General features: G+C 41.1%; 4 protein-coding genes across 6 annotated transcripts; 2 read left to right on the forward strand and 2 right to left on the reverse strand.

The window, feature by feature from the left end:
* The first annotated feature begins 638 nt into the window (after positions 1 to 638).
* Positions 639 to 4,185, forward strand: LOC116214788 (DEAD-box ATP-dependent RNA helicase 32). The gene is made up of 8 exons (XM_031550247.1): positions 639 to 1,146; positions 1,257 to 1,532; positions 1,616 to 1,939; positions 2,278 to 2,469; positions 2,579 to 2,734; positions 2,873 to 3,288; positions 3,396 to 3,553; positions 3,651 to 4,185. The coding sequence occupies exons 1-8, from the start codon at positions 778 to 780 to the stop codon at positions 4,016 to 4,018; spliced, it is 2,259 nt and encodes a 752-aa protein (XP_031406107.1). The 5' UTR covers positions 639 to 777; the 3' UTR covers positions 4,019 to 4,185.
* Positions 4,186 to 9,749: 5,564 nt separating this feature from the next.
* On the forward strand, positions 9,750 to 16,417 carry LOC116212996 (DNA polymerase I B, chloroplastic/mitochondrial-like). Its single transcript, XM_031547781.1, has 12 exons — positions 9,750 to 10,177; positions 10,562 to 11,669; positions 11,836 to 12,027; positions 12,412 to 13,091; positions 13,417 to 13,876; positions 14,443 to 14,538; positions 14,643 to 14,735; positions 14,817 to 15,011; positions 15,155 to 15,247; positions 15,360 to 15,572; positions 15,671 to 15,760; positions 15,853 to 16,417. Exons 1-12 carry the CDS (start codon positions 10,023 to 10,025, stop codon positions 16,015 to 16,017), a joined length of 3,540 nt encoding a protein of 1,179 aa, XP_031403641.1. The 5' UTR covers positions 9,750 to 10,022; the 3' UTR covers positions 16,018 to 16,417.
* Positions 16,418 to 16,502: 85 nt separating this feature from the next.
* On the reverse strand, positions 16,503 to 21,205 carry LOC116212997 (microtubule-associated protein TORTIFOLIA1-like). Its single transcript, XM_031547782.1, has 7 exons — positions 20,484 to 21,205; positions 19,563 to 19,872; positions 18,976 to 19,167; positions 18,581 to 18,683; positions 17,877 to 18,490; positions 16,973 to 17,791; positions 16,503 to 16,888 (listed from the first exon to the last, which is right to left on the reverse strand). The coding sequence occupies exons 1-7, from the start codon at positions 20,876 to 20,878 to the stop codon at positions 16,691 to 16,693; spliced, it is 2,631 nt and encodes an 876-aa protein (XP_031403642.1). The 5' UTR covers positions 20,879 to 21,205; the 3' UTR covers positions 16,503 to 16,690.
* Positions 21,206 to 21,699: 494 nt separating this feature from the next.
* Positions 21,700 to 25,580, reverse strand: LOC116215390. 3 transcript variants are annotated; one of them, XM_031551087.1, is made up of 10 exons: positions 25,254 to 25,580; positions 24,406 to 25,160; positions 24,126 to 24,293; positions 23,879 to 23,991; positions 23,616 to 23,694; positions 23,289 to 23,317; positions 23,047 to 23,140; positions 22,687 to 22,776; positions 22,404 to 22,593; positions 21,700 to 22,323 (listed from the first exon to the last, which is right to left on the reverse strand). In XM_031551087.1, exons 2-10 carry the CDS (start codon positions 24,505 to 24,507, stop codon positions 21,905 to 21,907), a joined length of 1,284 nt encoding a protein of 427 aa, XP_031406947.1. In that variant the 5' UTR covers positions 24,508 to 25,160; positions 25,254 to 25,580; the 3' UTR covers positions 21,700 to 21,904. The 3 variants fall into 3 exon arrangements, with proteins under 3 accessions (XP_031406947.1, XP_031406946.1, XP_031406948.1); XM_031551086.1 differs by having other exon boundaries at positions 24,406 to 25,165; XM_031551088.1 differs by having other exon boundaries at positions 21,700 to 22,311; positions 24,406 to 25,165; positions 25,254 to 25,579.
* Positions 25,581 to 26,825: the final 1,245 nt, after the last annotated feature.

Below are 26,825 nucleotides of genomic sequence, written 5' to 3' on the forward strand. Positions count from 1 at the left end.
ATATTGGTTTCTCTTTTTTCCTTTTTTATTTTTTATTTCTACCTTTGTCTTCTTTAAAAAAACTTCTTTCACACAACCATTGGGTACAACTGATCTAATCACCCCTAATTTATATAATGTTTGCGGACACTGATATTCGATAATTAAAATCTCGAATAGTAAGTGATTATTATGCTGTCACTTTTAAATACGTATTTTCACATTTTGTTTACTATCTTTTTTTATCAAATTTCACAATCACTAACTGTAAGTTTGTACATGAAATTTACTTCCAACTTAAAATTTTTTAAAAATAACTATCTATCACTCGTAATAAAACTTTATAAAAGTATAAAAATGCCACAAAATAGAATTATAATATATTATTGTAGTAAATTTCCGTGAAAACTATTTCATTGTCTTTCCAATGTCTCGGGCTAAATATGTAGTAATGATATACCTTTTCTTCTTAATAATCTGATAAATAAATAAATAAATATCAGCAAAGGCTATTAATTTGCTTCTTTTATTTTCTACTTAATTTTTGGTAAAAAGAATTCTACTTATTTGCTAAATTAAAATAAGGGAGAAGGGGTGTTTTCGTAAAACCGTAATATAATTTGCACGAGCTCCTTTCCTTTTCTCCCGTCTACTTCCCGCAAAATTCTCTCTGCAAAACCCTAACTAAACCCAGCCCATCAATATTCCTCGCAGAGTTGAAGCTCAAAGATCGCCCCTTTTCCCCTGCAGACGTCGAGTAGCGAACCGCTGCGAGCAGAAACTCCAGGACACCCGGCGATGAGGAGGCCGAAATCGAGGCGGTTCCGGCAGCAAAGCCGCCTCTCCGAGCTCCAGGAAATAGAGCTCCTGCAGTCGTGGATCGAGTCGCAGAAGCCGGACTCCGGGTCCAATCCTCGCTCCCTGCCTCCTCTGGCGAGTGACGCGCGTATTGGGCGACTGGATGCGTCTTCTTTTTCCCGGTACGCTGGAGCTACAAAATTCGATCAGTTGCCGATCTCAAAGAAGACCAAGGACGGTTTACGGGAAGCCAAGTACAAGAAGATGACGGATATACAGAGGGCGTCGCTGCCTCACTCGCTCTGCGGCAGAGATGTCCTCGGAGCTGCCAAGACTGGATCCGGGAAGACCTTGGCGTTTATCATTCCGGTCAGTGCTTTTGGTTTCCATTGAAGGTTTAATTTTTGATTGCCAAACTCTGATGAATGTTGCTTCTTCTCTAACTGTGTGGGCATGATTCTAAATTAGCCGAATTTCAGGTTCTGGAGAAGTTATATAGGGAGCGGTGGAGCCCAGAGGATGGAGTTGGAAGCATCATAATTTCTCCAACCAGAGAATTAGCCGGTCAGCTATTTGATGTATTGAGGGTTGTCGGGAGGCACCACGGTTTTAGCGCAGGACTTCTGATCGGTGGTCGGAGGGACGTGGATTTGGAGAAGCAGAGTGTAAATGAATTAAACGTATTAGTCTGCACACCCGGTCGACTTCTTCAGCACATGGATGAGACTCCAAATTTCGATTGTTCACAGCTTCAGGTCAACATAATGCTTCTTGGTCACGGTTTATGTTGCGTCCATTTAGATGTTGATTTGGTTTAAAATTTCTCTCTAGGGAACAGGTTTTGGTGCTTGATGAGGCTGACCGTATACTCGATGTTGGGTTTAAGAAGGCTCTCAATGCAATCATTTCGCAGCTCCCTAAACAGAGGCAGACTATGCTCTTTTCGGCAACTCAAACAAAGTCGGTGCAGGACCTTGCGCGGCTCAGTTTGAAGGACCCAGAGTACTTGAGCGTCCACGAGGAGTCTGTGGTAGCTACTCCCAATCGGTTGCAGCAAACTGCCATGATTGTGCCTCTTGAGCAGAAAATGGACATGTTGTGGAGCTTCATAAAGGCACATTGTAGATCAAGGATTCTCGTGTTTCTCTCCAGCTGTAAGCAGGTAAGTCTGTACCAGTCAATATAATTTCCTGAGCAGGAGCTGAACTTCACTTTTCTGATAAAGCAATGGTTCCTTCCTTCTATAATTTTGAGGAAGATCATGACTTCCAGTTCTCTATCTTGTTTGTATGGCAACATGCTGAATTTCAAAGTGGTTATGGTCTAAGGAAGATAGTTTTCCTGTTTGCTCTCTGCTGGCCTATGCGATGATTATGCTGTTACTCTTTCACTGTTAGGCTATTATTCTTTTGCCGTCAACCTATTTCATGCTCGATTCCGTTTCCTATTATATTTTTTCATCTCTAATTCATTTTAACATTGATAACTTGCAAACTTTAGGTTAGGTTCGTCTTTGAAGCATTTAAGAAATTACGTCCTGGAATACCCTTGAAGTGTCTTCATGGAAGGATGAAGCAAGAGAAGAGGATGGGAATCTATTCACAATTTTGTGAGCAGCAGTCACTTCTTTTCTCAACTGATGTGGCCGCTAGAGGTCTCGACTTTAATAAGGCTGTGGATTGGGTGGTTCAGGTGATTTGCTCATTCCTTGCAGCTTCTCTTTCTTATTTTTAAGAGAATGGAAAGTGAAAAACGGAAGTTTTCCTTCCCTTGCGAAGCCTCATATTGTTACTTGTTTTAGGTGGACTGTCCTGAAGATGTTGCATCATACATACATAGAGTTGGTCGTACAGCTCGTTATCATTCTGGAGGGAGGTCGGTCTTGTTCCTCATGCCATCTGAAATGAAAATGCTTGAGAAATTAAAAGCTGCCAAAATACCTTTACAAGTTATCAAGGTAACCTGCTCTTGTGAGATATCCCTATTTTTCTTTATTTGTGCCTTAGCACAGAATTCATCATTGCAGACATCTTTTAGTGTCCTGCTCTCTGCGTGTTGATTTGGATGTTTTGACCATGCTATTGTGATCTTCCAGGCAAATACAAAGAGAATTCAATCTATATCTCATTTGTTAAGGGAGTTGCTTGCCAAGTATCCAAACATTAATCAACTTGCTCAAAGGGCCTTCATCACATATTTGCGGTCCATCCATATTCAGAAAGACAAAGAAATCTTTGATGTGACGAAGCTGTCAATCGATGAGTATTCCATATCGCTGGGGCTAGCAATGCCTCCTAAAGTCCGGTTTTTGAAGAACAAGTTGAAGTCTAAGACACCTGAGGTATATGCTCCACCTGAACCTGAGAGTTCAGTCGAGGATGGAGTTGTGGACGTACCAAGGGAGAAGCTGGAGATCGGAGACTCTGTTGAAGATGATAAGAATCTCCTGTTGACTGAAGAAGATAGCGAAAATGATGAGGGAAAGAAAGATGATCAGCTTGGAGATATTGTGTATGTTGCTTTGCTAGAGATTCCATATATCTTTGTCAATTTTTTATAGTCAATTTTGTTTATTATATGTATAATCGGAGCACGATCTGATTCATCTGGGGTGTTAGGCCGGCTACTCGGGTATTGAAGAAAAAGAAGCTCAAGATCAACGTCAACAGGCCTGTGGGAACTCGAGTTGTCTTTGATGAAGAGGGAAATAGCCTGCCTCCACTTGCTCGAGTCGCACAGCCGCTGGACTCTGATGGTTCAATTCTAATTGACCGAGGTAAATACTTTCTTTCATCGAGGCATCGAACTCCGAGCTCGTGCTACTTCAACCAGTGGTTTGCATATTGATGTCTACATTGCCCTTTGTGTTGCAGAGAAAAAGGATGAATACTACAGAAGGATGAGGGAGGAGATGAAGAAAGTTGACAAGGAGGACAAGCGTCTCCACCGGGAGCGGCTCAGAGAAAATCGAATCAAGAAGAAAATGAAGTGGAAGAAGGGCAAGAGCGGACCTGATGAAGAGGACGAAGGAGAAGAGGCGGGTGAGAGCGATTCTTCCATGTCAGACAAAGGTCCCGAGGGCAAGGGACGCAGAAGGTCGAAGGTATATTTCGATAGTGACGGGGAAGATGGTGAGCAGGGAGAGAGCAAGGACAAGTCGGGTCTCCCTAAACCCGACTCAATCTCCTTGGCTGAGCAGGAGCAGCTGGCTCTTAAGCTACTGAGCTCGATGCACTCATAGTCGTAGAAGCTGCGTCATCAGCTCTTTTTGTTGTAATCCAGAAAAATTTTGCTCCTGAGGAATTTCTTGTTTTGGTCAATCGAGGCTTTTTTTTTTAATTATTCAGGTGGATACATATGATATGAGATCATAGCAGTTTTGTTCAAAAACATGTTGAACCCATTGAATATCGGTGTCAGTTAACATCCATAATGCTTGCATCGGAAAATCATGGCGGTATGAACCATCGAGTTATCGATAGTAGATCGGACGTGTGTACTCCTTCACGAATGCCTATGCACGAACTTATTTATGTCAATTGACTGTAAATTATCAACATAATAATGCACCTATAATGTAATTATAATACGGTGTAAAAGTACGACTGAACCTAGTTTACCATTAGGCAATGTATATTATCTATCTATAGCAGAAAGCTTCATTTTCATCAGAGTAGCAGAATAACTGAACTGAACAGAACGAACTTCCATCATTTGCAACTCCGAGTACACGTAGATTTTAGGCCGAAATCGTAATTAAAAGTAACCAACTTCCCTAGCTACTGATTCATATCTTGATTGCAATTGAGAAGTCACTGGGTACTCAAAAGATTTTGAATGGAGTCCAGTACTTGATTGAACAGTGCAGAATCAATCGCTTCCATTAGTACAGAACACCAAACTGTGCAAGATTTGCTCCATAACGCAACCAACAGGTTAATGAAACTAATCATGTTCACACGTGGATTTGGTCATGATCATGAGATGTTTTTAATTAGGTTTCAAACGTGCATTGTAGTCAGTTAAGATCTCAATTACCATTGAAACAATATTCTCGTTGCTAATTAACTTCTCTTTAGCTTATTGTATCTAATTTTTTTGTGTTAATTTAAACATTTTCCCAAAATCTAGTAGTTTTAACTTCGAGAATCAAATTATTGCTAATAGTTACGTTTTGAACCATTATCTCTAAAGTTGAAATCACTCCAAATCATGATACCAAGATTTGTCTTGATAGACGGGATAATTTCTAAAATTGAGTATTTTTTTATTACAAAAAAGATCCAATGAACCTAATATAACTAAATAGAAATCCTAATAGCTAAACAAAGAGATAGTGTAATCCCACATGAGTATCGAACTTGAAAGCTCTTGGCTACAGACGCACGACACCGTATTTCACATTCTTTGGCGAATATGGAGAACTTTGGACATATCGATCCGAATCATCTCCCTCTCTTTACATTCCAAATCCTTCCATTCAGTCGCGTTGTAAAAGACATAAAAAAAATTGTAGGGGGTTAAGACAGGAGCACAAGTTATTTTTCTTTTTGTACAGAAATATTCTTCGTATTAGTATCTTCTTTGAGTCCTTAGGAATCTAACTAAGGATAATGCAAGAATGGGAGTATTCCTTCGCAATCATAAGATGATGCCTCCAGGCTCCAACGTCTCCATACCCCATAGTTCTTCATGATTCGATATTTATTGAGATTACCTTGTTTTTATGATATGACACTGTATGGGGCAAAAGTTTTTAACTTTTATTGAATAAAAGTGTGTTTTATTAGCACTTTTATTTTTTTCACTTTTATTTAATTCATTTTCCAAAATGAACAGTATAAGAAAAAGGAACACAATTTTTATTTAGTATTTTATTTCGTTTTGGCAATTCAATGTATTATATTATATCTTTTTTTCAACTTTTGACAAATAAAGACGCAAAGAAAAGACATCTTTTTATTAGGCCATCCAAAATATATAAAACCTAAATATATATGTACTTTTGGGTTAATTTCATCAAAATAAATTATAATATGAAATATCGATGAAAAAAATGATATTATTTAAAAAACATATTATACTTTCTTAAATATCTTATTCTAAAAATTGTAATAAATCACTATCATATATTTCGTAAAAAAAAGAAGTGCAAATCATATATTTATCATAAACTCTTCTTGCAAATTCTTACTTTTAAAAATTTATAAATAGATTTATCTTTTATTATTTTAAAATCGTTCAATATTTAAACATACTTATTGCATCATAGTAGAATTTTCTTTTAGTTACTAATTATGTTAAAAAGTTTTTTTTATAGATATATCATTTTAAGAAATTATATTTTTTTTCCAAATAATTTTTAAGATTACATTTTTTCAGTCAAGAATGTGTTTGTATAATAAAATTATTAAGTATATAACAATTTATATGTATTTATTAATTTAATCCTAACTGTATGTACAATTATAATTATTTATTGAGTTAAATGTAGTTTGTCCCCGAACTATGAGGTGAGTTTGAGTTTACCCTTGATCTTTAAAAAGTTGTAGAGTATCTCCTGACCTTATTCGAAAATAAGCAAGATGCCTCATATTCTAATTTCCGGTTAGATTTCCGACCAAAAGATTGCACATACCACTCACATGCCGATAAGTGGAGGGCAAATATGTCACACTCTAACTATCAGAATTTTTGGAACAAGAAAAAAAAAAGGGACAAAACTCCCCAATTCTTCTTGAAAGGATTATCCTCACTGAACATCATGGCACAACATCAAGATCCTATTGAGCAAATCCACGGTCAAGGGTTCAGTCATATCTGCTGCCAAAGCAGTCCATAAGATAGCTGAGAAGGTGAAGGAGAGCATGTCCGATTAAGAAGCGCCCAAATCGGAGCTTTAACAAATGGTCGTTCGACTCGTTCAATTGCATTTTACCTATTAGATTTGGCATTAATAGACATGAGTTGCATTCTCTGTCCTTTGCTTATTTGGGGTTGCTCTTTTACTATTCTACAAATTTAGAAAGACAAGTTCTATTCAACTTAAATTCAAGAAATTGAGATGCAGCCCCGAATTATGTTTGTCAAAAGAAAAGAAAATTGTTTGGTGAAATGTTTGTTTTCGCCCCGAATTTCACACTGGCTCTAGCTTTCTCGTATATGGGGTTGTATGTATAATATCAGATGGTATGGTAAAACTTTGATCTTTTGTCTGGTCAAGAAGGAAGTGAGGGGGTCGCCGACAAGAAGGTGGCTGTGGCGAGGGGACAAGGAGATGGGGCTGTCGTGGTTGGTCATCGCCGGGGAGAATTGGGAAGCTTCGGGCCCTATTTTTGTTATTGTTTCGGAAATTCTTATAATTAGAGTGGGACATATTTGTCATTCATTGATTGACATGTGAGTGGTATATGCCCTCTTTTGGCTGGAAATCTGATCGGAAATTGGAGTAAGAGGCACCTTGCTTATTTTCAAGTAAAGTTGGGAGGTACTATGTAACTTTTTGAAGATTATGGGGGAAATTCAAAGTCACCCAGTTATTTGATGGCAAATTGCATTTAACTCTTATTTATTTAAACATTTATTTTTATGAACTTATATTATGTATAATTTACATTTCAATCTTATTTATTATATGTGATATAACTTTATATATATATATATATATATATATATATATAGGACGAAGGTCAAGCACCCAGTACTCAAATTAGATGGGATCTGACCAATTTGGGCAACATCCATAATATTTCATATCTTGGATTGGTCTTCGCAAGTTTAGCTGGATATGAAATCGATCATTTTATGAGTTCAATCACAATTATCGAGTACTTCATATTATCTGAACGGGTGATAAACTTGAACACAATGAATCTAGCCTTACATAGAAGTCGCTTTGGCTCGGGCAGTGGCCTTCTCGGTCCTTCCCATCAGCCTTCTATGCAACGACCCCACAACGCTCGGTTCGTGGCCTTCTTCTAGGTTGCATTATGTTTAGCCAACAGTTCCACGCATGGGCCCAAGGAACCAAGAGCAGGCTCCCCCAGCTCGTGGTTTCATTGCAGGATGCCGGGATCCTCGTGTCTCGAGCACAACATGCCGCACATCACCGGCCTCCCTATAATAACAATTACTGCATCGTGAGCGGAGTTTGGAACACGTTCCTGGACGAGACGAAGGCATTCGAGGCGTTGGAGATGGCGCTATTCTTCAAGTTCTGGCTGCGGTCGCGGTCCTGGGACCAGCCTAGCTCCGAGTGGACGGAGGATTTAGAGGCCTCTGCTCAAATCGAAGCCTAGCTTGTTAATGCATAACATATCATATTCATATTATTGAATTTTAATTAAGTGCATTTTTTTTTCTTTTAGAAAGTTTCTTCCAAAAATACGAGAAATGTGCTGATTGAATGCAATGTCGATGACGAGCACCGATTCACCTACATGCTGCAAGTGTTAGTGTAAATACGTATCAAGCTTAATCGTGGCAATAATTTTTTAATGCGATATAATATCTGGTACAAAACCGAGCAGCAAATTGCATCCTATGGATCTAAATGCAACAACTACATTCGAGTAACGATTATAAAACACTATAATCAGGCAATCAATGCCTTTCTTTTTTTTTTTTTCGATACGTATCCTGATATCCAGAAACCCAATGGAATCTGACTAATTCAATCGGGAGATCGAACATTAAAGGTTATTCTTCCTCCCAACAAGTGCACTTCCCGGGGTTCGAACTTGTGTTCTCCTCCTTACGGGGGTGAGCGGTTTATCACTCAGCCAACACTTTTGTTAGTGCAATCAATGCCTTTCGCCATTTGTTACATTGCGCTTTATGGGAATAAAAGCAAACCAAGAAGAGCAATGGATGTCTCGATCAAGACAACCGGGCTAACTTTGGATTGATGTATGGTGCACGATCTTCTATCTTCTCTATATAATTTTCTTGGCGAGTAACAAAGAACTTGGTATAAGATTTCATCCATATCAAGCCAATGTGCAACGTGTTGAAAGGATTGACATGACTAATGCAGTCACATATAATAATGTAAGATTTCTCCTTTTTATTTATTTTTATTTTTTTAGTAAATAAATTTGCTTTATTTGCCAAAGAAGCCCATACATCATACACCGATCCATTCAAAGCCCAAGTATATAAAAGCCCAGCCTATCATATTTAATGAGATAGGCCCAAACACGATCCCAGCCACACGTGTGCAATCCAATAGATCGAGGTGCTAGGCTAGGGTTCGCTTGGATCGTCAATCGTCACGGTGGCTCCGCCGGCGCCGGTGGATTTTCCCGCCATGCAGGAAATTGTAAAAAATAAATATTACAATTAAAATGTATTGATTTAACCAAAAGATCCAAAACTACTCATAAAATCAAAGCCTCATTTTTGGTTCTTCTAATTTTCTTTTCTTTTTTTTTCCCCAAAATCACGAGATAAGTAATATAAATTGTATTTTATCCATATACCAATTCTTCCTAATTTTCCTTAATAATCTCCTAGACGTTAAATAATATTGATTGGCTTTAGTCAAGTATAACGTGTACCATGGCCATCAAATTTCCCACGATGATCCTACTCGTCTCTTAATAGGTTGGACTATACTGCAATCTAATCATCGAAAAAACACGCCCCGAAGACAAAAGATTTGGCCAAATTGGAGCATCATGCAACCGTTAAAACGAAAAAAAAATTAATCATTAAAACAGTAATAAATCGTTGAATATTAAGATCTGAATGTTCAGAATAAGAAAAGATTGATATGAAGGACCGTTTATTTAAGGAGTGAGGCGGATGATCTTTGGGCGTAATATACTTCTCCATTGGTAATTTTCCATCTCACTTTAAATTAGGAGCTCTGTTTTTTCCTTAAAAAGTATTTATTTATTATTAAGGACAAATATTTGCCACCCATTTATTGGGACCTTTTTATTTTCCTTTTTCGTTCTTTTCCCCCAAAACCACAACAAGGGTTTATTGTTTTTGGCTCATCTCTTCCTTCTCTCTCTCTCTCTCTCTCTGCGTGTCGTCTGTCTTCTGAGCTGCCCATGGCCTTGTCGTCTCTGCTCCAGCCGCAGACCCACTTGCCTCCTCAGCTCCGGGTTTCGGCCTCAGCCTTTTGAGCCCCATAACCTCCGCCCAATAGCTCTATTTACGTGACTATACCTTCTCAGTCTCAAGAACCCGACAAGACGGCTCCTTCTCTCACTCCAGCTGGGAAGCTGGGCAGAGCTATGGCTATGGGGTTCTCCACCACCACTGCCCAGGGCCCTACCTACTGCCCCTCCTTCGTCTTCTCCCGCTCTCGCCCATGCCGCCGCTTTTTGGTCGGCTCTTCCTCCCCCTCTTCCACTCGTTCCTTCTGGGCTTCCAGAAGAGCCCTCCGCAGGTGAAATTTCCAGCTTCGGTTCTTGCTTGCTTAGCTTAGCTTCCTCCTTTCCCTTCAGTTTCCTGCTTTCTTCTTGTTGTTTCATGCGAAGCTTGTCTGATTCTGCTTGGGGATGCTCTATTTTGCTGCTTCTCATGTTCGGTGGTTCTTGGGTTTGAGAGTTTTTTGCTCACTTCATTTTCTTGTTCTGGCGCCAATGTTGGTTCTTTATATTCACAGCTTTTGTTTGGGGGAGTTCTTGACTGGTCATTTGCTCGAGAATCAAATATTTTAGCCCACGGGTTGCAGTAATTGCAAGCAGGCCTCATTTTTTGCCATGCCATGTCTTGGAATATGATGTTTGGCTTGTCAAATTTACAGTGTTGCATTTGATGAAATTGGCAGGGACGAAGTTGGCAGAAAGGATGATGCTAGTTATGCGTTTCCTATTTCGTCATCTACTGGCCCTGCTCGGTTAAAAAGTTCTCTCTTTAGCCCACCATCTGGTGAATATGTTAACAACTGCGAGGAACTTGCCTATAGAGCTGCTGAGCATTCCAGAAGACCGCAGATTCCTGACCATACTCTTCAGGTTATAGTCAATATGAGATCTTCAGATGCTAGAATGATAGCTTGCCAGATGTCTCAGAATGCTGCTGCGGGGATTACAAGTCCTCCTGACAGTAGTAGGACATGGAAGACAGAAGCTGAGCGCATCAGGGAATCAAAAGATGAGATTTGCAGTAATTACATGCAGCGGGAGAATTCATCCTCGGCGCCTAGAACCGGAGAAACGCCTGGCACCGGAAACTCAAGGAATTACAAGCCTAATGGATTTGGGCTACAACATACTCAACGCACTCATGGTGAAACTCTGAGGAAGTTTGACAAATTTAATGACTTTATTTCGCCACCTGGGATTGAACTCGATATGCAGAAGATTATGCATTTTGAGTCCAAAGAAGCTCTAGTTGTTGGTGCCCCCCTAATTGAGACAGATCAAATTCAGATGAAGAGCCAACAATCTACTAAGACTGCTGAAAATATTACAACAGTCCGAAGTAGTTCTGATGGCAGCGGCTATAAGTTTTCCCCCAAGGCTGCCCCTACTTCCAAAAGCGGTTATGCCAGGAAACAAGTTTACCGTAGAGTGCAAAATGCTCAACCCCCAAGGGCAACTTCAAAAACATACGGTCGACCAGTAGTGGATGCTCGAAAAACTGTGGAGGAAACTCCTAAGAAGTCTTCTCAACATAATGTTGTTGTTCCTTCTCCGGAAAGATTGGTTGGTACTAGTGTCTTAGTTTCTGAACCTTTTGAAGATGAAGCAGTCGTTGCCTTTGGAGTTGATGCTGCCAAGGATAAAGCCTCTAACACCAGTGAGGATGTAAGGAAGAAGCTTAGAGGTATATATGAAGAAGTTATAGTAGTTGATAACATCTCAATGGCAAGAGAAATTGTACAAAAGTTGACTCACCAGTACAGACATCTAATCCATGCATGTGATACAGAGGTTTGTATGGTTCCACAATTCCTTCCATTGGGTTGGTTCAAAATTTGCTTCACTTTTATCTTGTTTGTACGGAATCTTGAATTCTATTAAAAATGATTTATGCATTTGTTGATCTACTGAAAAGTAGTTTTGAATTATTAATCATGTTTTGTTTGCTTTTATGCAGGTGGCTAAAATCGATGTGAAGCAAGAAACTCCAGTGGACCATGGGGAGGTTATTTGCTTCAGTATATACTCTGGACCTGAGGCAGATTATGGCAATGGAAAGTCCTGTGTGTGGGTAGATGTTCTTGATGGTGGTGGAAATGATCTGTTACTTGAGTTCGCTCCATTTTTTGAGGACCCTAAAATAAAAAAGGTGGATATAAATATATGATATGCATATTCCCGAGTAATACTTTTATTCTTACTATACCTTTTGAGTATTGTAACGTCAGTGGAGAATATCCATAGCAGGATATATATGCGTGTGTGTGTGTGTATAAATATATATATATATATATATATATTACAGTTGCTACTAGTTCTAGAGCTGCAAGGCCATTTGTTATGACAGTAATACTGAGACATATCAGTGTAGAAGAGCTTGCTATTGTTGATGATCCATTAATATATCTGTTCTCTTTTTTGGCTTATATGTCTTGCTGGGTATAGATGTTGCATTTTACACTGTCTTGGTCGTGGTTTATATATTTTATTTTTGAATTTACAAGAGCCCTTGATAATCTGGCTTGTTTTGTAGGTTTGGCACAATTATAGCTTTGATAACCACGTTCTTGAGAACTATGGAATTAAGCTCTCTGGGTTCCATGCTGATACAATGCACATGGCCCGGCTGTGGAATTCATCAAGAAGAACAGAAGGAGGATACTCCCTCGAAGCACTCACCGGTGACCGTGAGGTCATGAGTGGTGCAGCACTAGGCCCTGAGAAGGAACTGATTGGTAAAATATCGATGAAAACAATCTTCGGAAAGAAAAAAGTGAAGAAAGATGGGAGTGAAGGGAAAATCACCACCTTAGCTCCTGTCGAAGAACTGCAGAGGGAAGAGCAAGAGTTATGGATCTCTTACTCATCCTTGGATGCGATAAGCACTCTGAAGCTTTACGAAAGCTTGAGGAACAAATTGCTTGGAATGGCATGGAGGTTTAATGGAATGCCACAGGCAGGAAAATCGATGTTTGACTTCTATAAGGAATATTGGCGACCCTTTGGTGAGATTCTCGTTAAAATGGAAAGGGATGGCATGTTAGTTGATCGCCCGTACCTTGCTGATATTGAGAAGCTAGCGAAAGCAGAGCAGGAGGTTGCAGTAAATAGGTTCCGAAATTGGGCTTCGAAGTATTGCCCTGATGCTAAGTACATGAATGTGGGAAGTGATACTCAACTACGCCAACTATTTTTTGGTGGCATTTTGAACAGGTGAAAATCTCGATTTTTATTGCCAGAGAGACATTAGAGATGTTATTTATCCCATGCAGCTGAAGTTCTTCAATTATTCTAATTGTATGATCCTAATGATCTTGTCGACTGCTGATTACAATCTTCCTGCTTTTACCAGTTTCACATGTCTTTTCTGGGCCAAGAAATATCATATTTTTGACGATGAACTCCATAATGTTGTACATATTTTAGTGTAGCTGTAAGTTCATTATCTCAGTTAGTGACTGATAAAGGGCTGCTCAATAGATCTGCATGTTTTGCTACTTCTGACATGAACTTCTGATTCATTATGTTCTGTTACCAGTAAGGACCCCAATGAGGCCCTACCAGAAGAGAAGACATTTAAAATCACGAATGATGATGGGTTTATAGAAGAAGGCAAAAAGAAGGCTTCAAAATATCGGAACATCACTCTGCGCAGTATTGGTGTTAAATTTCCGACAGAGATGTACACTGCCACTGGTTGGCCTTCAGTCAGCGGTCCTGCTCTGAAAACTCTCGCAGGGAAGGTTTCTGCAGAGTATGACTTGATAGACGAAGCTTCTGAAGTGGAGCAGCTTGAAGAGAGCAATGAGGAAATTATTTCAGAGTCCAAAATGGAGGGAGTCGTGAGTAAGAAAGTGGATATTTCTCAATATGGAACAGCTTACGGGGCATTCCTGGGTGATGAAGAGGCAGGGAAGGCAGCATGTCATGCTATTGCTGCTCTCTGTGAAGTGTGTTCTATCGACTCTCTAATATCGAACTTCATTCTCCCCTTACAGGTATTTATGTTGCTTTGCTTTCTCTCAGGAATTTACTTTTCCATCCTGCAAGTTATAGCTTACACCACTTCGCACATGAAATTTATTGTATGCCCACTCACAATTTGGAGGTTTGACTTTAGTTTCACTTTACACCAAATTGGTAGCGCCATCCAGAATTTTGACATAAAACCACAACGACCACCCTACTCAATCTGTGAAAAAATCTTCGCAGACAATCCTGAGAAGTCCCTTTCTCCATTCAGGTTTTTGGAATATTTCATTGATTTTGTTCAGGGCCTAATTATTAATTGACAATTCCCAAAGCATGTGTTCCCAAAATTAGAATTTCTGTGTGCAAACTCACCCCATGCAAACTGGTGCAAAGTTGTTTAGATGCAATAGTGTCTTGCTCTCTTGGCTAGATGACAAGAAGTAAAACCCGGATTTTATCTATGAAGCTAACATACCTGACATGTTTCACCCTTTTCTCGTCTCATATTTTAATTATGATCCTGCAATGGGCTTGTGTTTGGGTTTAGCTGCTGAGCTACATCGTTCTAATTGTATCTCGTAATTTGTTTCAGGGATGTAATGTGTCAGGCAAAGATGGACGTGTACACTGTTCACTTAACATTAACACTGAGACTGGGCGTTTATCAGCTAGGAGGCCCAATTTGCAGGTTCTTTGCAGTTGCTAGGATTCCTTAGGTGGTTCAAAATATATCGAGACACAGCCTTTTTTTTTTTGACTTTTTTCTTTCCCCTTCTTTTTAATTATAACCAGAATCAACCTGCCTTGGAGAAGGATCGGTACAAGATTCGGCAGGCATTTATTGCTGCACCAGGAAACTCCCTTATTGTCGCTGACTACGGACAGGTAATTTTCCTCAAATATATTCACTTTTTTAGAGCTTTATCATGCGTCCCGGGTGAATAAAGTTCTTACTCGGCATCACAGCTCGAACTTAGGATTCTCGCGCACCTTGCCAATTGTAAGAGTATGTTGGATGCATTCAAAGCGGGTGGAGATTTCCATTCAAGAACTGCTCTAAACATGTACGACCATATCCGTGAGGCCGTTGAAAATGAGGAAGTTCTTCTCGAGTGGCATCCTCAACCTGGTGAAGATAAACCCCCTGTTCCACTTTTAAAGGTAAGTACTAGGAATACTTTTTTTTATCTTTGACATTGTATATTTCCCCGTTTTTAGTTGGTCAACAGTCTCCGATTAGTGTGCAAGGCCCTTATACACAGGATTGATATCTCCTGATAATTCCATGCGGAATTATGTTGCAGGATGCTTTTGGTTCTGAGAGGAGGAAAGCGAAGATGCTCAACTTCTCGATTGCATATGGGAAAACTCCCATGGGACTCGCCCGAGATTGGAAGGTCTTTTATAGTTGCCAGACAACATTCAGAAAGTTAATCATTCTATTCTAATCGATTGTGAAAGCGGGGAAAAAGGTTATTAAACAGTAGTTTTTGCATTTATTCCCATAAGGTTTCTGTGGAGGAAGCAAGGAAGACAGTCGATCTTTGGTACAAGGAGAGGCAAGAAGTGCTCGTTTGGCAGGAGAAGCGAAAGCAGGAAGCAAGGGAACATGGTCAAGTCTACACTTTGCTGGGACGGGCTCGGAGGTTTCCATCTTTTTCCCGTGCATCCTATGCTCAGAAGGGGCACATTGAACGAGCTGCCATTAACACCCCTGTTCAGGTCCACCTTTCTTTTCTCGTGCCCTTTGTATCTTGGTCCAGTCTTCTTTCTATCCACTGAAAGCACCAATCTCAGAATTAGATGACTTGATGGGACAGGGAAGTGCTGCTGATGTTGCAATGAGTGCAATGTTGCAAATCTTCAAGAACGAACGGTTGAAAGAGCTCGGGTGGAAGCTTCTCTTGCAGGTTAGGATCTAACAATCATTATTTTGATGCGAGAGGAATGGGTTTTGGATGTTCTTTAGCATTAATGGACTTGATCAATCTTTTGAGAGCAGGTTCATGATGAGGTTATTCTGGAAGGGCCGAGTGAATCTGCTGAGGAAGCCAAGGCCATAGTAGTTGATTGCATGTCCAAGCCCTTCTTCGAAGGCGAGAACATCCTTACAGTCGACCTATCAGTTGATGCCAAGTGTGCACAGAACTGGTATGCTGCTAAGTAAACAACAGAAAATGGAAATAAAATCAAGCACGGGCCACAACTCCGGCTATATACCCTTGCTGCCTCGAGAATATCTTCCCAACGGGACTGCCCATGTTCTTCCCCGTGGCTGCTGGGGCATCCAAGGTTCTGTCTTGCTTGTCGGATTGGAAGGGTTTCATTGTGAAAATGTGTTTACCTCTACGATGCTGAAGGTTGCATAGGCTTCTGTGGATCGATGAAGCGGGAGATGGAAGCGGCCTCTTGAGAGCATTTTTTGCAATTCTATTAACCGAAGATGAGTGAATTGTGTGGTGTCCCCGGTCAAGCTAACTTGTACATAGAGTAGACAGAGTTGGTTCCCCTGTAATTTTGCTGTATTAATACTATGAATTCTATTCCATTGTTTTCACCATTGGAAAGTCCTGTCGGGATCCTTTATTATTTCAATTTTTCTTTTAGAATTTGTAACATAACAAAAGTAAAAAACTGAAGAGACTATAAAAATATGAACATGGGTATGACACCAACGATTGACCTTGCTAAGTTTTAATCACAACACCAACAGGAAGTTTGGTGAACGGCACATTTCCACATTTCCACGAGTATTAGAATCGTTTTGACAATAACCAATTCAAAAAATTTCGAGGGTAGATGCATAAACCCGATTCTTTTCAGGCTATTCGACTGTGTGATTACTTATCAAACTGCTGCAGATCGATCCCCCAAGCCGAAGCAAGCTGCAGCAAGAGCTGATCGGGGGCAGCTCCTTCCCAGTCATCGGGAGGGTCAATTGCTGATGATGTTTCGTGCAGATTGAATAACAGCTCTTTCTTCACTTCCGTGGGAAGGGGCACGGAATTCGGTCCATTCTCCAACACCATTTCAAACAGCTAAAAAAGTGAACACATCGAAGACTAGGGTTTAATTATTTAGACCGTATAAAGAACTTCAAAGGAAATGCACAATAGTAATACCTGTTGAATCCAAGACAGGCATACGTCAAACAAATTTTGCTCCTGCAGAAACTGTGCGACAGCATGAAGGACCTCCGTTGCGACCTCATTTGATAGCTGATCGACGGTGGGTCCTGACCTGTCCATCAGCTTCACCAGCAACAGGTCGTCCCCAGTAGACAAAACTTCAGCATACGCAGTGTCGATATCACCCACATGAAGGGCATCCATAGCATTGGTCCAAGCAGCCCAAACTGGGTCACGTTCCCTCCCCACATTATCATCTTCAAGGGCCTCTGCAGTCAGCTCGGGCACAGCAACTCTAGCTGCCCTAGAACTACTGCCATCCTCCCCAGCCACTCGAATTGCCTCAAGGGTAGCTTCGTCTTTTGACGCTTGCCATACGCTTCTTGCTGAAGGGCCTTCTCCATGCCTTACTGGAGCAGCCTCTTTATCCCAAGCTCTCCTTCCGCCATCAAGGGCTTTCCTGGCCCCACTGTGCCCGTTCCTGGAACTTCCATAAGGAGGAAAATCCCTATCCCACCCTTCTGATATGTCAGACCTCCATCCGAGGTTTCTCCCCCTCAAGCCAGAGGCGGTTCCCTCGGATTGGGCAAATCTTTCAGCTCCTCTTCCGAATTTCCCGCTAGAGTAGTCAGAGAAGCCATTATACTTTCCCAGATTCCTACTGGTCGCTCCATCAAACCCCATTGAGAAACTACCACCTCTTCTGCCTGATGATATGGATAAATCCCGAGCCATGTCCTCGACAACTCTTTCAAGACCTCTGACTCTGTTCTCCAAGGTTACCATGCTATCATGAGATCCGCCCATAAAATCCTGTGATCGATAAAAATTAACAGATCAGATAATTCGTAAGGGCAACAGGAAAGCTTTGATGGGCTAATAAATTCTTAGATCATACCTGGAGCATACTCATGAGATGAGTTTGTTGTCTCTCCAATTGCAGTAACTGCCTCTGTATAGCAATCCAATTTCCTCTATTGCTGCTAAAGGATCCTCCTTCAGACTGACATTCGGCTTTGGGAAGTGCTGCAGTGGATTCCCTCTGATTTGCATCAACTTTATCTTCGTCAAATGCTCTTAATCTCCAGTCTTTACCGTTCATTCCTCTCTCCATGCCATGATATTTACCCATAGAAGATCCTTGAAGTTCGTTTGAGTTGTTACCCATGCGATTAAACCTTCCTCTAAGCTCAGCAACATTTGGGCCTGACCCTTCCTCATTACCAGTGTTCGAAGAATTGAGATATCTACGGGGCACAACTACTTCTACAGGCAAATCACCAGAACCCCTAGTCTCAAGTTTCTGGAAAAATTCCGGGTTTAGCTCTTTATCAGTAAGAACAGGCGTCTTCCTCTTCAATAAGACAACTGCTTTATCCGGAATATTTCCTGCTTTAGCTCTAGAAGCTGAATCCTCAGTAGGGGATGAATCCTTTCCAGAAGGCTCTTTTCTGACCGAAGGATTTGCGTCATTTTTCTCTGATATTTCTTGCGGTTCAGGATTCTCACTTTCTGATACAATGACCACAGAACCAATTGATCCAAAGTCCACAAATCTGATAAAAAGGAATAGTTTAACAAGAAATCTTGCTATGAGCTTACCTTGAGAAACAGATTTTTGGTCATCAGTTCCGCCATCACCTTTCCCTAGTATCTTCTTCCATAATTGCAGAGCCTCAAGCATGCTATCTCTGACTGGCTTTATCTGTAAACTTGAAAGAAGATTCAATTGAATCAGGCCAACTCATGTGCATTTCTTTTCTTTTCTCAGCAAGGCAACTTGAAAATAGATATCTTTGAGACTCTACAATTACGTAATCAAAAAGTATTCACAGCCCAATCATCAAAAACTAATACTCATAAAGTTGGTAAAATTCTCCACTAGAAGAAACATTACTGTCTGGTTTCACAAAATAATGAAAGCCAGCTAGAGTAACCTCCATTGTGTAACCACTGATTCTAGAGATTTCCAATATTGAAAATTGCCATCTTTCTACCTTATCAAAGCGAGAACCCTCAAGTGCAGTCAATGTGGAGGTAGCTCCATCAGTAATCAGGTGGCTTGAATGCATTGCCAAGGCACTCAGTGTCTCGGCTGCTGCTTTCCGTATTGCCCAATCTGGACTTCCAAGACATTCTTGAATACCTTGCAGCAAGGAGTCAAAATTTTGTGGAGAGATTGCTCCCACCTGTAGAGATAGATTAGAAATTTTAAAAACAAATATACTCACAAATTGCTTTATGCACAATCACTGAACCAGGAGACCCCATTTAATTGACATTTGCATTCTAATGTCTTGAATCTCTCTCAGACAACTCAGAGCCAGGAATACAGAAAATTCCATGTCTAAGCCTACCTCGTGGGAAGCAAGGTTTCATCCACTAATTAAGATGCATAACCGCTCAAAAGATCATACTTCTATTACTGCCATTGCTTTGTAGATCTAGCTTCTTAGTAGTCACTTAGGGTCTTGACCAAAAATTTTCCATCTCAAGCATCACCTGGGATAATTTGATCAACAAGCCTAGCAGAAAGAGTAATATAAGTAACTGCAGTTCTCAAAGCAAAATACAGCTCACGAACCTGGGACAAGTTAGAAACAACGGGTAACAGAGCAGCCTTAGCTAGGAAATTGGGGTTATTGAGCAGCTTGCAGATCCGGGGACACATTTTCTGAAACGCAGCCACTGGCGGGTCCACTGCACATTCCACCATCTTGGCCATACACATTGCTGCACCAGATTGTACTGCCTTGTTCTGGTCTCCCATTACCTCGAATAATGGCTTCACAAATAACCCAACAACTCCCTCATTTTTCAAGTATTGAGCAGAAAGCGCACCAATGGCATCCCGACATGCATCTCTTACCCCAGAATCCGAGTCCTTCAGCCTCCTGAGTATGTCAAGAGACCAAGCATTTGAGTTTTCAGAAACATACCCAAAAAATAATAATAATAATAATAAACTTTTAATTGATGGCACACAGATCAGTAGATATAGATATTCAGAGAGCAAAACTCCATTCTAAAAGTGCAACAACTCAATCTACTGTTTGATCTCGAATATCCTAAACTGCATTGTCATGATCTAGCATTCCAAACTTAAGAGTATGCTTCAATAAACGTATTGATGGACCGTTGTCAAAATTTTATCATACTTATGGACAACACCAACTGGATTCAAATCTCTGGCCTCGCCATTTTCCTTCAGATTTGGTTCAGCTGCCTGTGTTAGGCCCTTAATTAAATCTATCGCCAAGTGCATTGTCCAAAGTAGACTGGTCAAGCAGTAGAGAGGATTCAATTCTTTCGTTCGCTTAGTCAAAATCTTCTGATGAGTTCCCAATCATAAGCGAAAACAGTCAAATCCGAATTCACCATTCATGAACCAAGTCTGCCCAACACAATGTAGCAATGCCCGGACTCACATTACTGAAAACACAGTATACGGTGCGAATAGAACCCGGCAAAGAAGTCTGGTTTTTGTATACATTCAAACAATGACCTGGAGAGCTGGGCAATGATCTTGGTCAAGTGGTTGAAGGTGGTATCCCCGCGGCTGGAGCACACGAACGCGAGGAGCCTGATGGACTCCTTCTTGACCGCAGGCTTGGGGTCGTTGGAGGACTCGAAGAGGCAGTTAAGAAGCATGGGGATGGCGTCGTGGGAGATGGTCTGGATGGTGGACTCGAGGTCGGAGACAGCGATTTGGTAAGTGTCCCGGTCGGCGAGCTTGGAGAGGGAGGTGAGGATCTTCTGCTTGAGCTCGACCATGGCCAAGTGGGATGTAACTGAGGACGAGGATGACGAGGAGTTGGGTGCTCTCGAATTGGGCTGCGAATGGGAGGAATGCGGGTGGGGCTTCGAGGGTTTTGAGGGCTTGGGACCCTGTGAGCTCATGGCGGCTTCTGCTTGGTCAGTGGAGGAGGAGGAGGAGGAGGAGGAGGAGTTGTCGTTCTTCTTCACCGGAGATCAAATCTCAGGGGACAATGAGGCATAATAGAGAGGCCCGGAGAGGTGGTGGGGGCCGCCCGAGGGTGGAGTGAGAGCTAAGGATTCATTGTCGGGTTGAGGTTGAGGAGGGGAAGGGAGGGAAGGAAAGGAGGGAATTATGGCGACAGAGAGAGAGGAGCGTCCATGGAAAGATTAATCAGATCTGCGGGTGATGTGATGAAGACGACAAGTGAATGCCAAAGCCAAAGTTTTGATTTTTAATTTTAATTTTTTTTGAATAAGGGAGAGAGGGAGAGAGGGGGGGAGAGAGGGAGAGAGAGAGAGAGAGATGAGATCTGAGGGTGAACGTTAAGTAAGAACGAAATGTCAAATACTACCAAAAAATAAATAAATAAAATTCATCGGATCTATTTAGTTGATTTACTCAAGTTTAATGATGAGCTTAATTTAATCTTTCTGCAAAATTCTCTAATTAATGAATTTTGAACCGAATCTTAGACACTTTGTCTGTCGTACAAGGTGATCTCGCCCATACGAATGTAAGATACGATCGTCGTTGGATAAGTTGCAGGTTGTGGCGTCTAGAGGGAATGCTCGGACGAATGCTGTTAACCGTGCTGCTCGAGCAGCCTATCAGGCTGCAGTTCGAAAGGTAGATCATTCCTCTTTATCACGTTCTATAAAAGAGTACTATTTAAGTTAAATAATACGACTTGTTTTTGATAATATTAATTTCGATATATCATAGTCAGGGACTCAGGGTGCGGTGATCAATAAGGTACCATGCGAATCTCGTATCTGCTAGGAGGGGTATCGGCTTTAGTGGCTTGGATGTTTTCAGTCTTGTCACTAGTGACTGTAAGCCTTTGGAATGACAACAAACATATCTTTCAGCACAAAGCACCTACATGAAAATGAAGCCTGCAAACACGACTGACACTCGATCATTCCCAAGTTAAGTGATCATTTTGTTCAGAAGACACTATCCCTCAGGCTTCCACCTGCAAGTAAATCAAAGAACGGATCTTTCTTTCTTTCATCTTCGCTTCTACTTTTCTTCGGGTGAAGATCCACATCAGTTGATTTTGATGGCAATGGCCTCTTGATGGAAACAAATGCAACCTTTTTCGGTTCAGTTTTCGGGTCTGAGGTCGTAAGTGACGTAGAAGATGTCACCAAGCCATCATGTGCAGATAACTTATCTTCGGGGAATCGAGTTGTAGCCAAATTATCTTCAGCATCTTGAGAACCTTCAGCAGCCTTGTCATCGGCACAGGAGTTCACAGCCAATTCAATCTTCTCCTCCCTACTCTGAGCTGGACTTTCAACAGCACCTTTGTTCATCTCCGCCATCTTCGGGATTGAATCAAGTTCCTCATCTGCAGCAGACACTAAAAAGGACACTCCATATGTAGCAGGCAGAGAATACAAGAAACTCAATATGAGCCGTAGCAATAGTAAAAGACGCTACCTTCAAGGATAGTTTCGATTCTTTGATAGCAAACCGGTGCTTCAGCCAAGGAATCCTTCTTGTCAAGGGCCACAGCTCCACTTTCAATCTCACTCTTGTGCATTCTCTCCACCAATATATATTTGTCGGTTTCCCAGATACATTCTAGGGTTACATAATCTCGATTTATAGGGTAGTACTCTCTAAAGATCTGAATCAAATTGCACCAGAAAGGGAACTGCTTCTATCAGCATGAGAATTTTACCAAGATAATAAATAAATACAAGGATTCCTGCCAGCTAACCTCGATTCCTTCCTGAGTTAATTTCACAGATTGCCTCTCTTGAGATAGAGACGATACCATATTAAATACCGAAACGACATCCAATAATATCTGCAAATTTTAGAAATTTAGATGATCAGGCCGTGTTTAGTATTAGAGATACGAGGATAGCTAAGAGTAAGTTTCAAAGGTAGCATGTGAAGAACTAAGACATCCGGTCAACCAAAAGTACAATAGAACAAGCTAAATGTCATGAAAACGACAAAACATTGAAGTTTGTAATTAGCAGTAGGATTTGAAGAGGAAAATCAAGGACGAACTAAAGATAGAATACTTCACTAAAAGATTTCCTTAAGAATATTTGGAAGAAACGAAACTCACTTGCTGGGCTAGAACTCGCAAGCGACCAAGCATAGCCAGGGTAGTCAAAGAAAATGCCACAAAAAATGACTGAGCAAGCAAGATCGAGATCTCTCTATCTCTGAGTTAAGGAAGACTAACAGCATGATTTTCATCGGAGAAAAGTTTTGGCAACGAAGGCGATTATAGCAAATAGCCGTGTTGCGCCCAAGTATGTTCTATGTCCTGCTAAATAATTGAATGTTATGCGAAATGAAGGATACGCAGCAGCCTTCAGAATGGGTTCAATAGCCTGCACAGCAAGAGAAGACATTTATCACTTCAAAGTTGCTGTTCTGAACAATACAACGTCCAAAGTAGGCCTCAGCAGAATTGTGTTAGCAATCTTGAAAATTGGGTTGAATAGGCTGGTCAAAGATGGTTCGCAGTGAATTTGCAAGACTAAAACACTTGCACTAACTACACTACACCATTTTTGAAGATAGAGGAGGAACGGGAAAACGACTATATAACAACATAGACAAAGAAACAGTCAAATTGCAAGGGACAGTAAAAAATTGCATCATCTATAATTCATTAACATGGCACACCTGTGATAGGAGTCTTGCAGCACCAAGAAGTCGTTCCATAAAATTAGGCTTCCCACTATCGCAAATTCTCGACTTTAGACTGTCACAATAAGGTAATGCATACAAAAACACTATGCAAAGTAAGAACAACAGTCTAAGATGACTAAATGAAAAATTCCTTTACAATATCCAGAAAATCTATTGCTATGGAACATGTCCAAAACACGTGGAAACTGAAACAAACTCTTTGATGCTCCATAAAGGATTTGAGAAATGGCGCTTACCTCTCTAAAAGATTGATTTTTTGTTTAGGCTTGTCTCCACTAATAACTTGAAAGCAAGAATTCAACAACTCCTCCAGCTTAGCTGATTGTAGAAGCCTAAAGTCCCTCCTCACCTAAGAACCCGCAATGGGAAAAACATAAACTTTGAACAGAGCTATTGGACCCTCCGAGCTATAAACCGCAAAACAAGCCACAAAATAGAGATATGAACAAGAATGACACGATAAGAATCAACAGAAAGTACAACCTTCAAAAGATACTGGAAGTACCCGCAGCGCCGGTGCTGGTTCTTATTCTTGTGCACAATCCTCTCGAGGATGGCACACTCGAACTGGAGCTGACGCAAAAAAGACTTTAATCTCTCCTGGAGTATTTCAGGTCTGTCAGGTGTCTCTACTTCTGAGGCCATCTCACCCTACAAAAACAACCTTTTTCAGATGACACGGATTGATGGGGAAAGATAGCATTTTTATCAGAGGATTCAGAAGATAGGATGCAGCTATTAAATTGCCGCTCATTCAAGCGACCTTGTTGTCGTCCTTGGTGTCAAGTGGCTGGAGAGAAGAGCTGGGGAGCGAGCAGGGGCAAAGACCAGCACCATCGGATGCTTGGCTGGATGGAAGTGCCATAAAATGACCACGGGAGCAAAATCAAATCAGAGGGGTCAGCAACGTCGGTCGGTTGAAGAGAAACAGAGGTTGCCGAGTCCACGAGCTGAGCAAGAGTGGAGGAGGTATTAGGGGGTCTGTGCAGGGATGAGATGACAACCGGGTCGCTCCTGATGCTAGGAACAATAGTTGGGCTACTCGAGGATTGGACGAACTGCGAAAGACATAGGAGGGTAGCCGGGGGTCTGATTCGAGGAGAGGAGAGCAGAGGCGGAGGAGAAGGTGGGCGGCGTTCAGAAGAGAGAGCGTTAAGCGCGTTTCGAAACGAAATTATACTTCGTTTCACTTCACCACAAACTATTTAAAATTTCAAAATGACCAAAGTTTTTTCAAAAGTTTCAATTTTGCCCCACCCCTTCTCCCTCCTCCTCCTCCTCCTCGTCACTGTTCATCATCTTCCTCCCCTATCCACCGTTCATGTCCCCGAGCCCGCCCTCTCCACATTCCCCTCATTCCCTCTCCTCAACAAGACCACTCTCCCTTCCGCCAAGGACGTCACCATCTTCGTTCTTCTTATCCCCCCTGCACTGTTCATGGAGAAGGATGATTTGCTCGAGGTTCGTGGGAAGATGACGATGATCTGCAGATCTGCGACTCTCTCACCATCTTCGTTACTGATCTGCAAAATACTAGTGTGAGAGTCTCCGGCCACCCTAATAGCTCGCAATGCAGTAACAATTGACGCAGAGAAAGGGAAAAGTTTGGACCTTTCAAGCTCTGAGGACGGGACCGTCAAGTCGCAGAACGGGCAGCTCGCGAAATCCATGACTCGTCAGCTCAGTCGCTCCGACAAGAGAAAGAGACACGAAGATCAGAATCAGAGTCTTGTTTTCGGTATCTGGAAATTACTCCTCTCCGCCAGTTCCCTCCGATTATCTCTTCCGAGGTTCCATGGAGTCAGGCTTCCATTGCAAACGGTGAACTTGGCCTCGATCTTCAGATTATGAAGTGGAAATCGGAAACCCTAGGATCGATTGGTGAGACTTGGGGCTCGGTGATCGGCCTCGTGATGGAGAGATGGAGAGAGAGAGAGAGAAAGGGCGGGGTGGATTTTTAAAAAAATTAAAAATTTAGGTCATTTTGTAATTTTTAAAAAATAAACGAAATCTTAACAGGCTAACATTGGGCATGGATTAGAGAGAAATTCCCGTTTATTGGGAGGGCTTTTTTGAAAAATCTGTGTATAGGAATTAGGACAACAGAGGGGCAGACTTGAATAAATTGCAAAGATAGAAATTAAATTACTTCTCTTTTCCCCATTATTAATACATTTTATTTTATTTATAAGTATTATTAATACTTTTAAATTACAAAAGTTTACTTGCCTAAAGGAAATGCAATTAACATCTTATTTATTTTTACGCCCGTTGAGCATGACATGCGTAACGAGATGAAGTTCTGTGCTCGTCCCTCTGAATCCCTTCGCCTCAACCTCCTTGATCGTTGAAATTACCGACTCGAGATCTTCGTTTTGAGTCCAAACCTTATCCGGGTTCGATGGGAGCTGCAGTTCATAACCCTTACCAAAAAAAAAAAACATAAGTTTTATATGAACCGGTCAGTATATATCTATGGAATGTGATCTTATTGCTATACAAAGACGAATAATTTTCGTGATAACCGAATATATATACCGGAATGATCTTGATAGGAGTAATTTGAATGGTTAGGGTTTCAAGAAATGGACAACTATTAAATAGGAAGGCGATCCCCCATAAGTCACTATGATGCATGGCCGTCCTTAAAATCAAATGTCTCACATTCAATAGTGATTCCGTGCCCAACAGTATTATCTCCGGAATAACCTAAGAAGCATCGTACATATATATTAAACATAAATATATTCATATATATAATATATATATATATATATATCAATAAAATGTATGTACATTTTTTTCGACCAAAAAAATAAAATGTATGTGCAAGTACATATCTTGGAAATAACATTAAGTAGTTGGATATACCTGAAGCATGTAACTACGTACTGTGAGCTCTCTTGTGCGGTCGAGAGACAAAAGAAGCGAGTAGAGATATTGGACCTGACCCTCAAACTCGGTCTCGAGTGAGAAATCAAGTTCCACCTCCTGGATGGACGGGCCTACTTCCACCTCCAAGATTCCTACCCTCGCCGAATACTTGAAATGCCTAAGGTTTGGGACTTAGATACCGTACCATGACCGACGGAAGTCGCACTGATCCATGACAAGCCTCTCTAGGCTCAGATGCTTCTCGTAAATGTAGACTTCTTCAGCGTTCCAACACCTTCTAAGGCTGAA

The sequence above is a fragment of the Punica granatum genome, chromosome 7, assembly GCF_007655135.1.
Source record: "Punica granatum isolate Tunisia-2019 chromosome 7, ASM765513v2, whole genome shotgun sequence".
In the NCBI taxonomy this organism is placed as follows: domain Eukaryota; kingdom Viridiplantae; phylum Streptophyta; class Magnoliopsida; order Myrtales; family Lythraceae; genus Punica; species Punica granatum.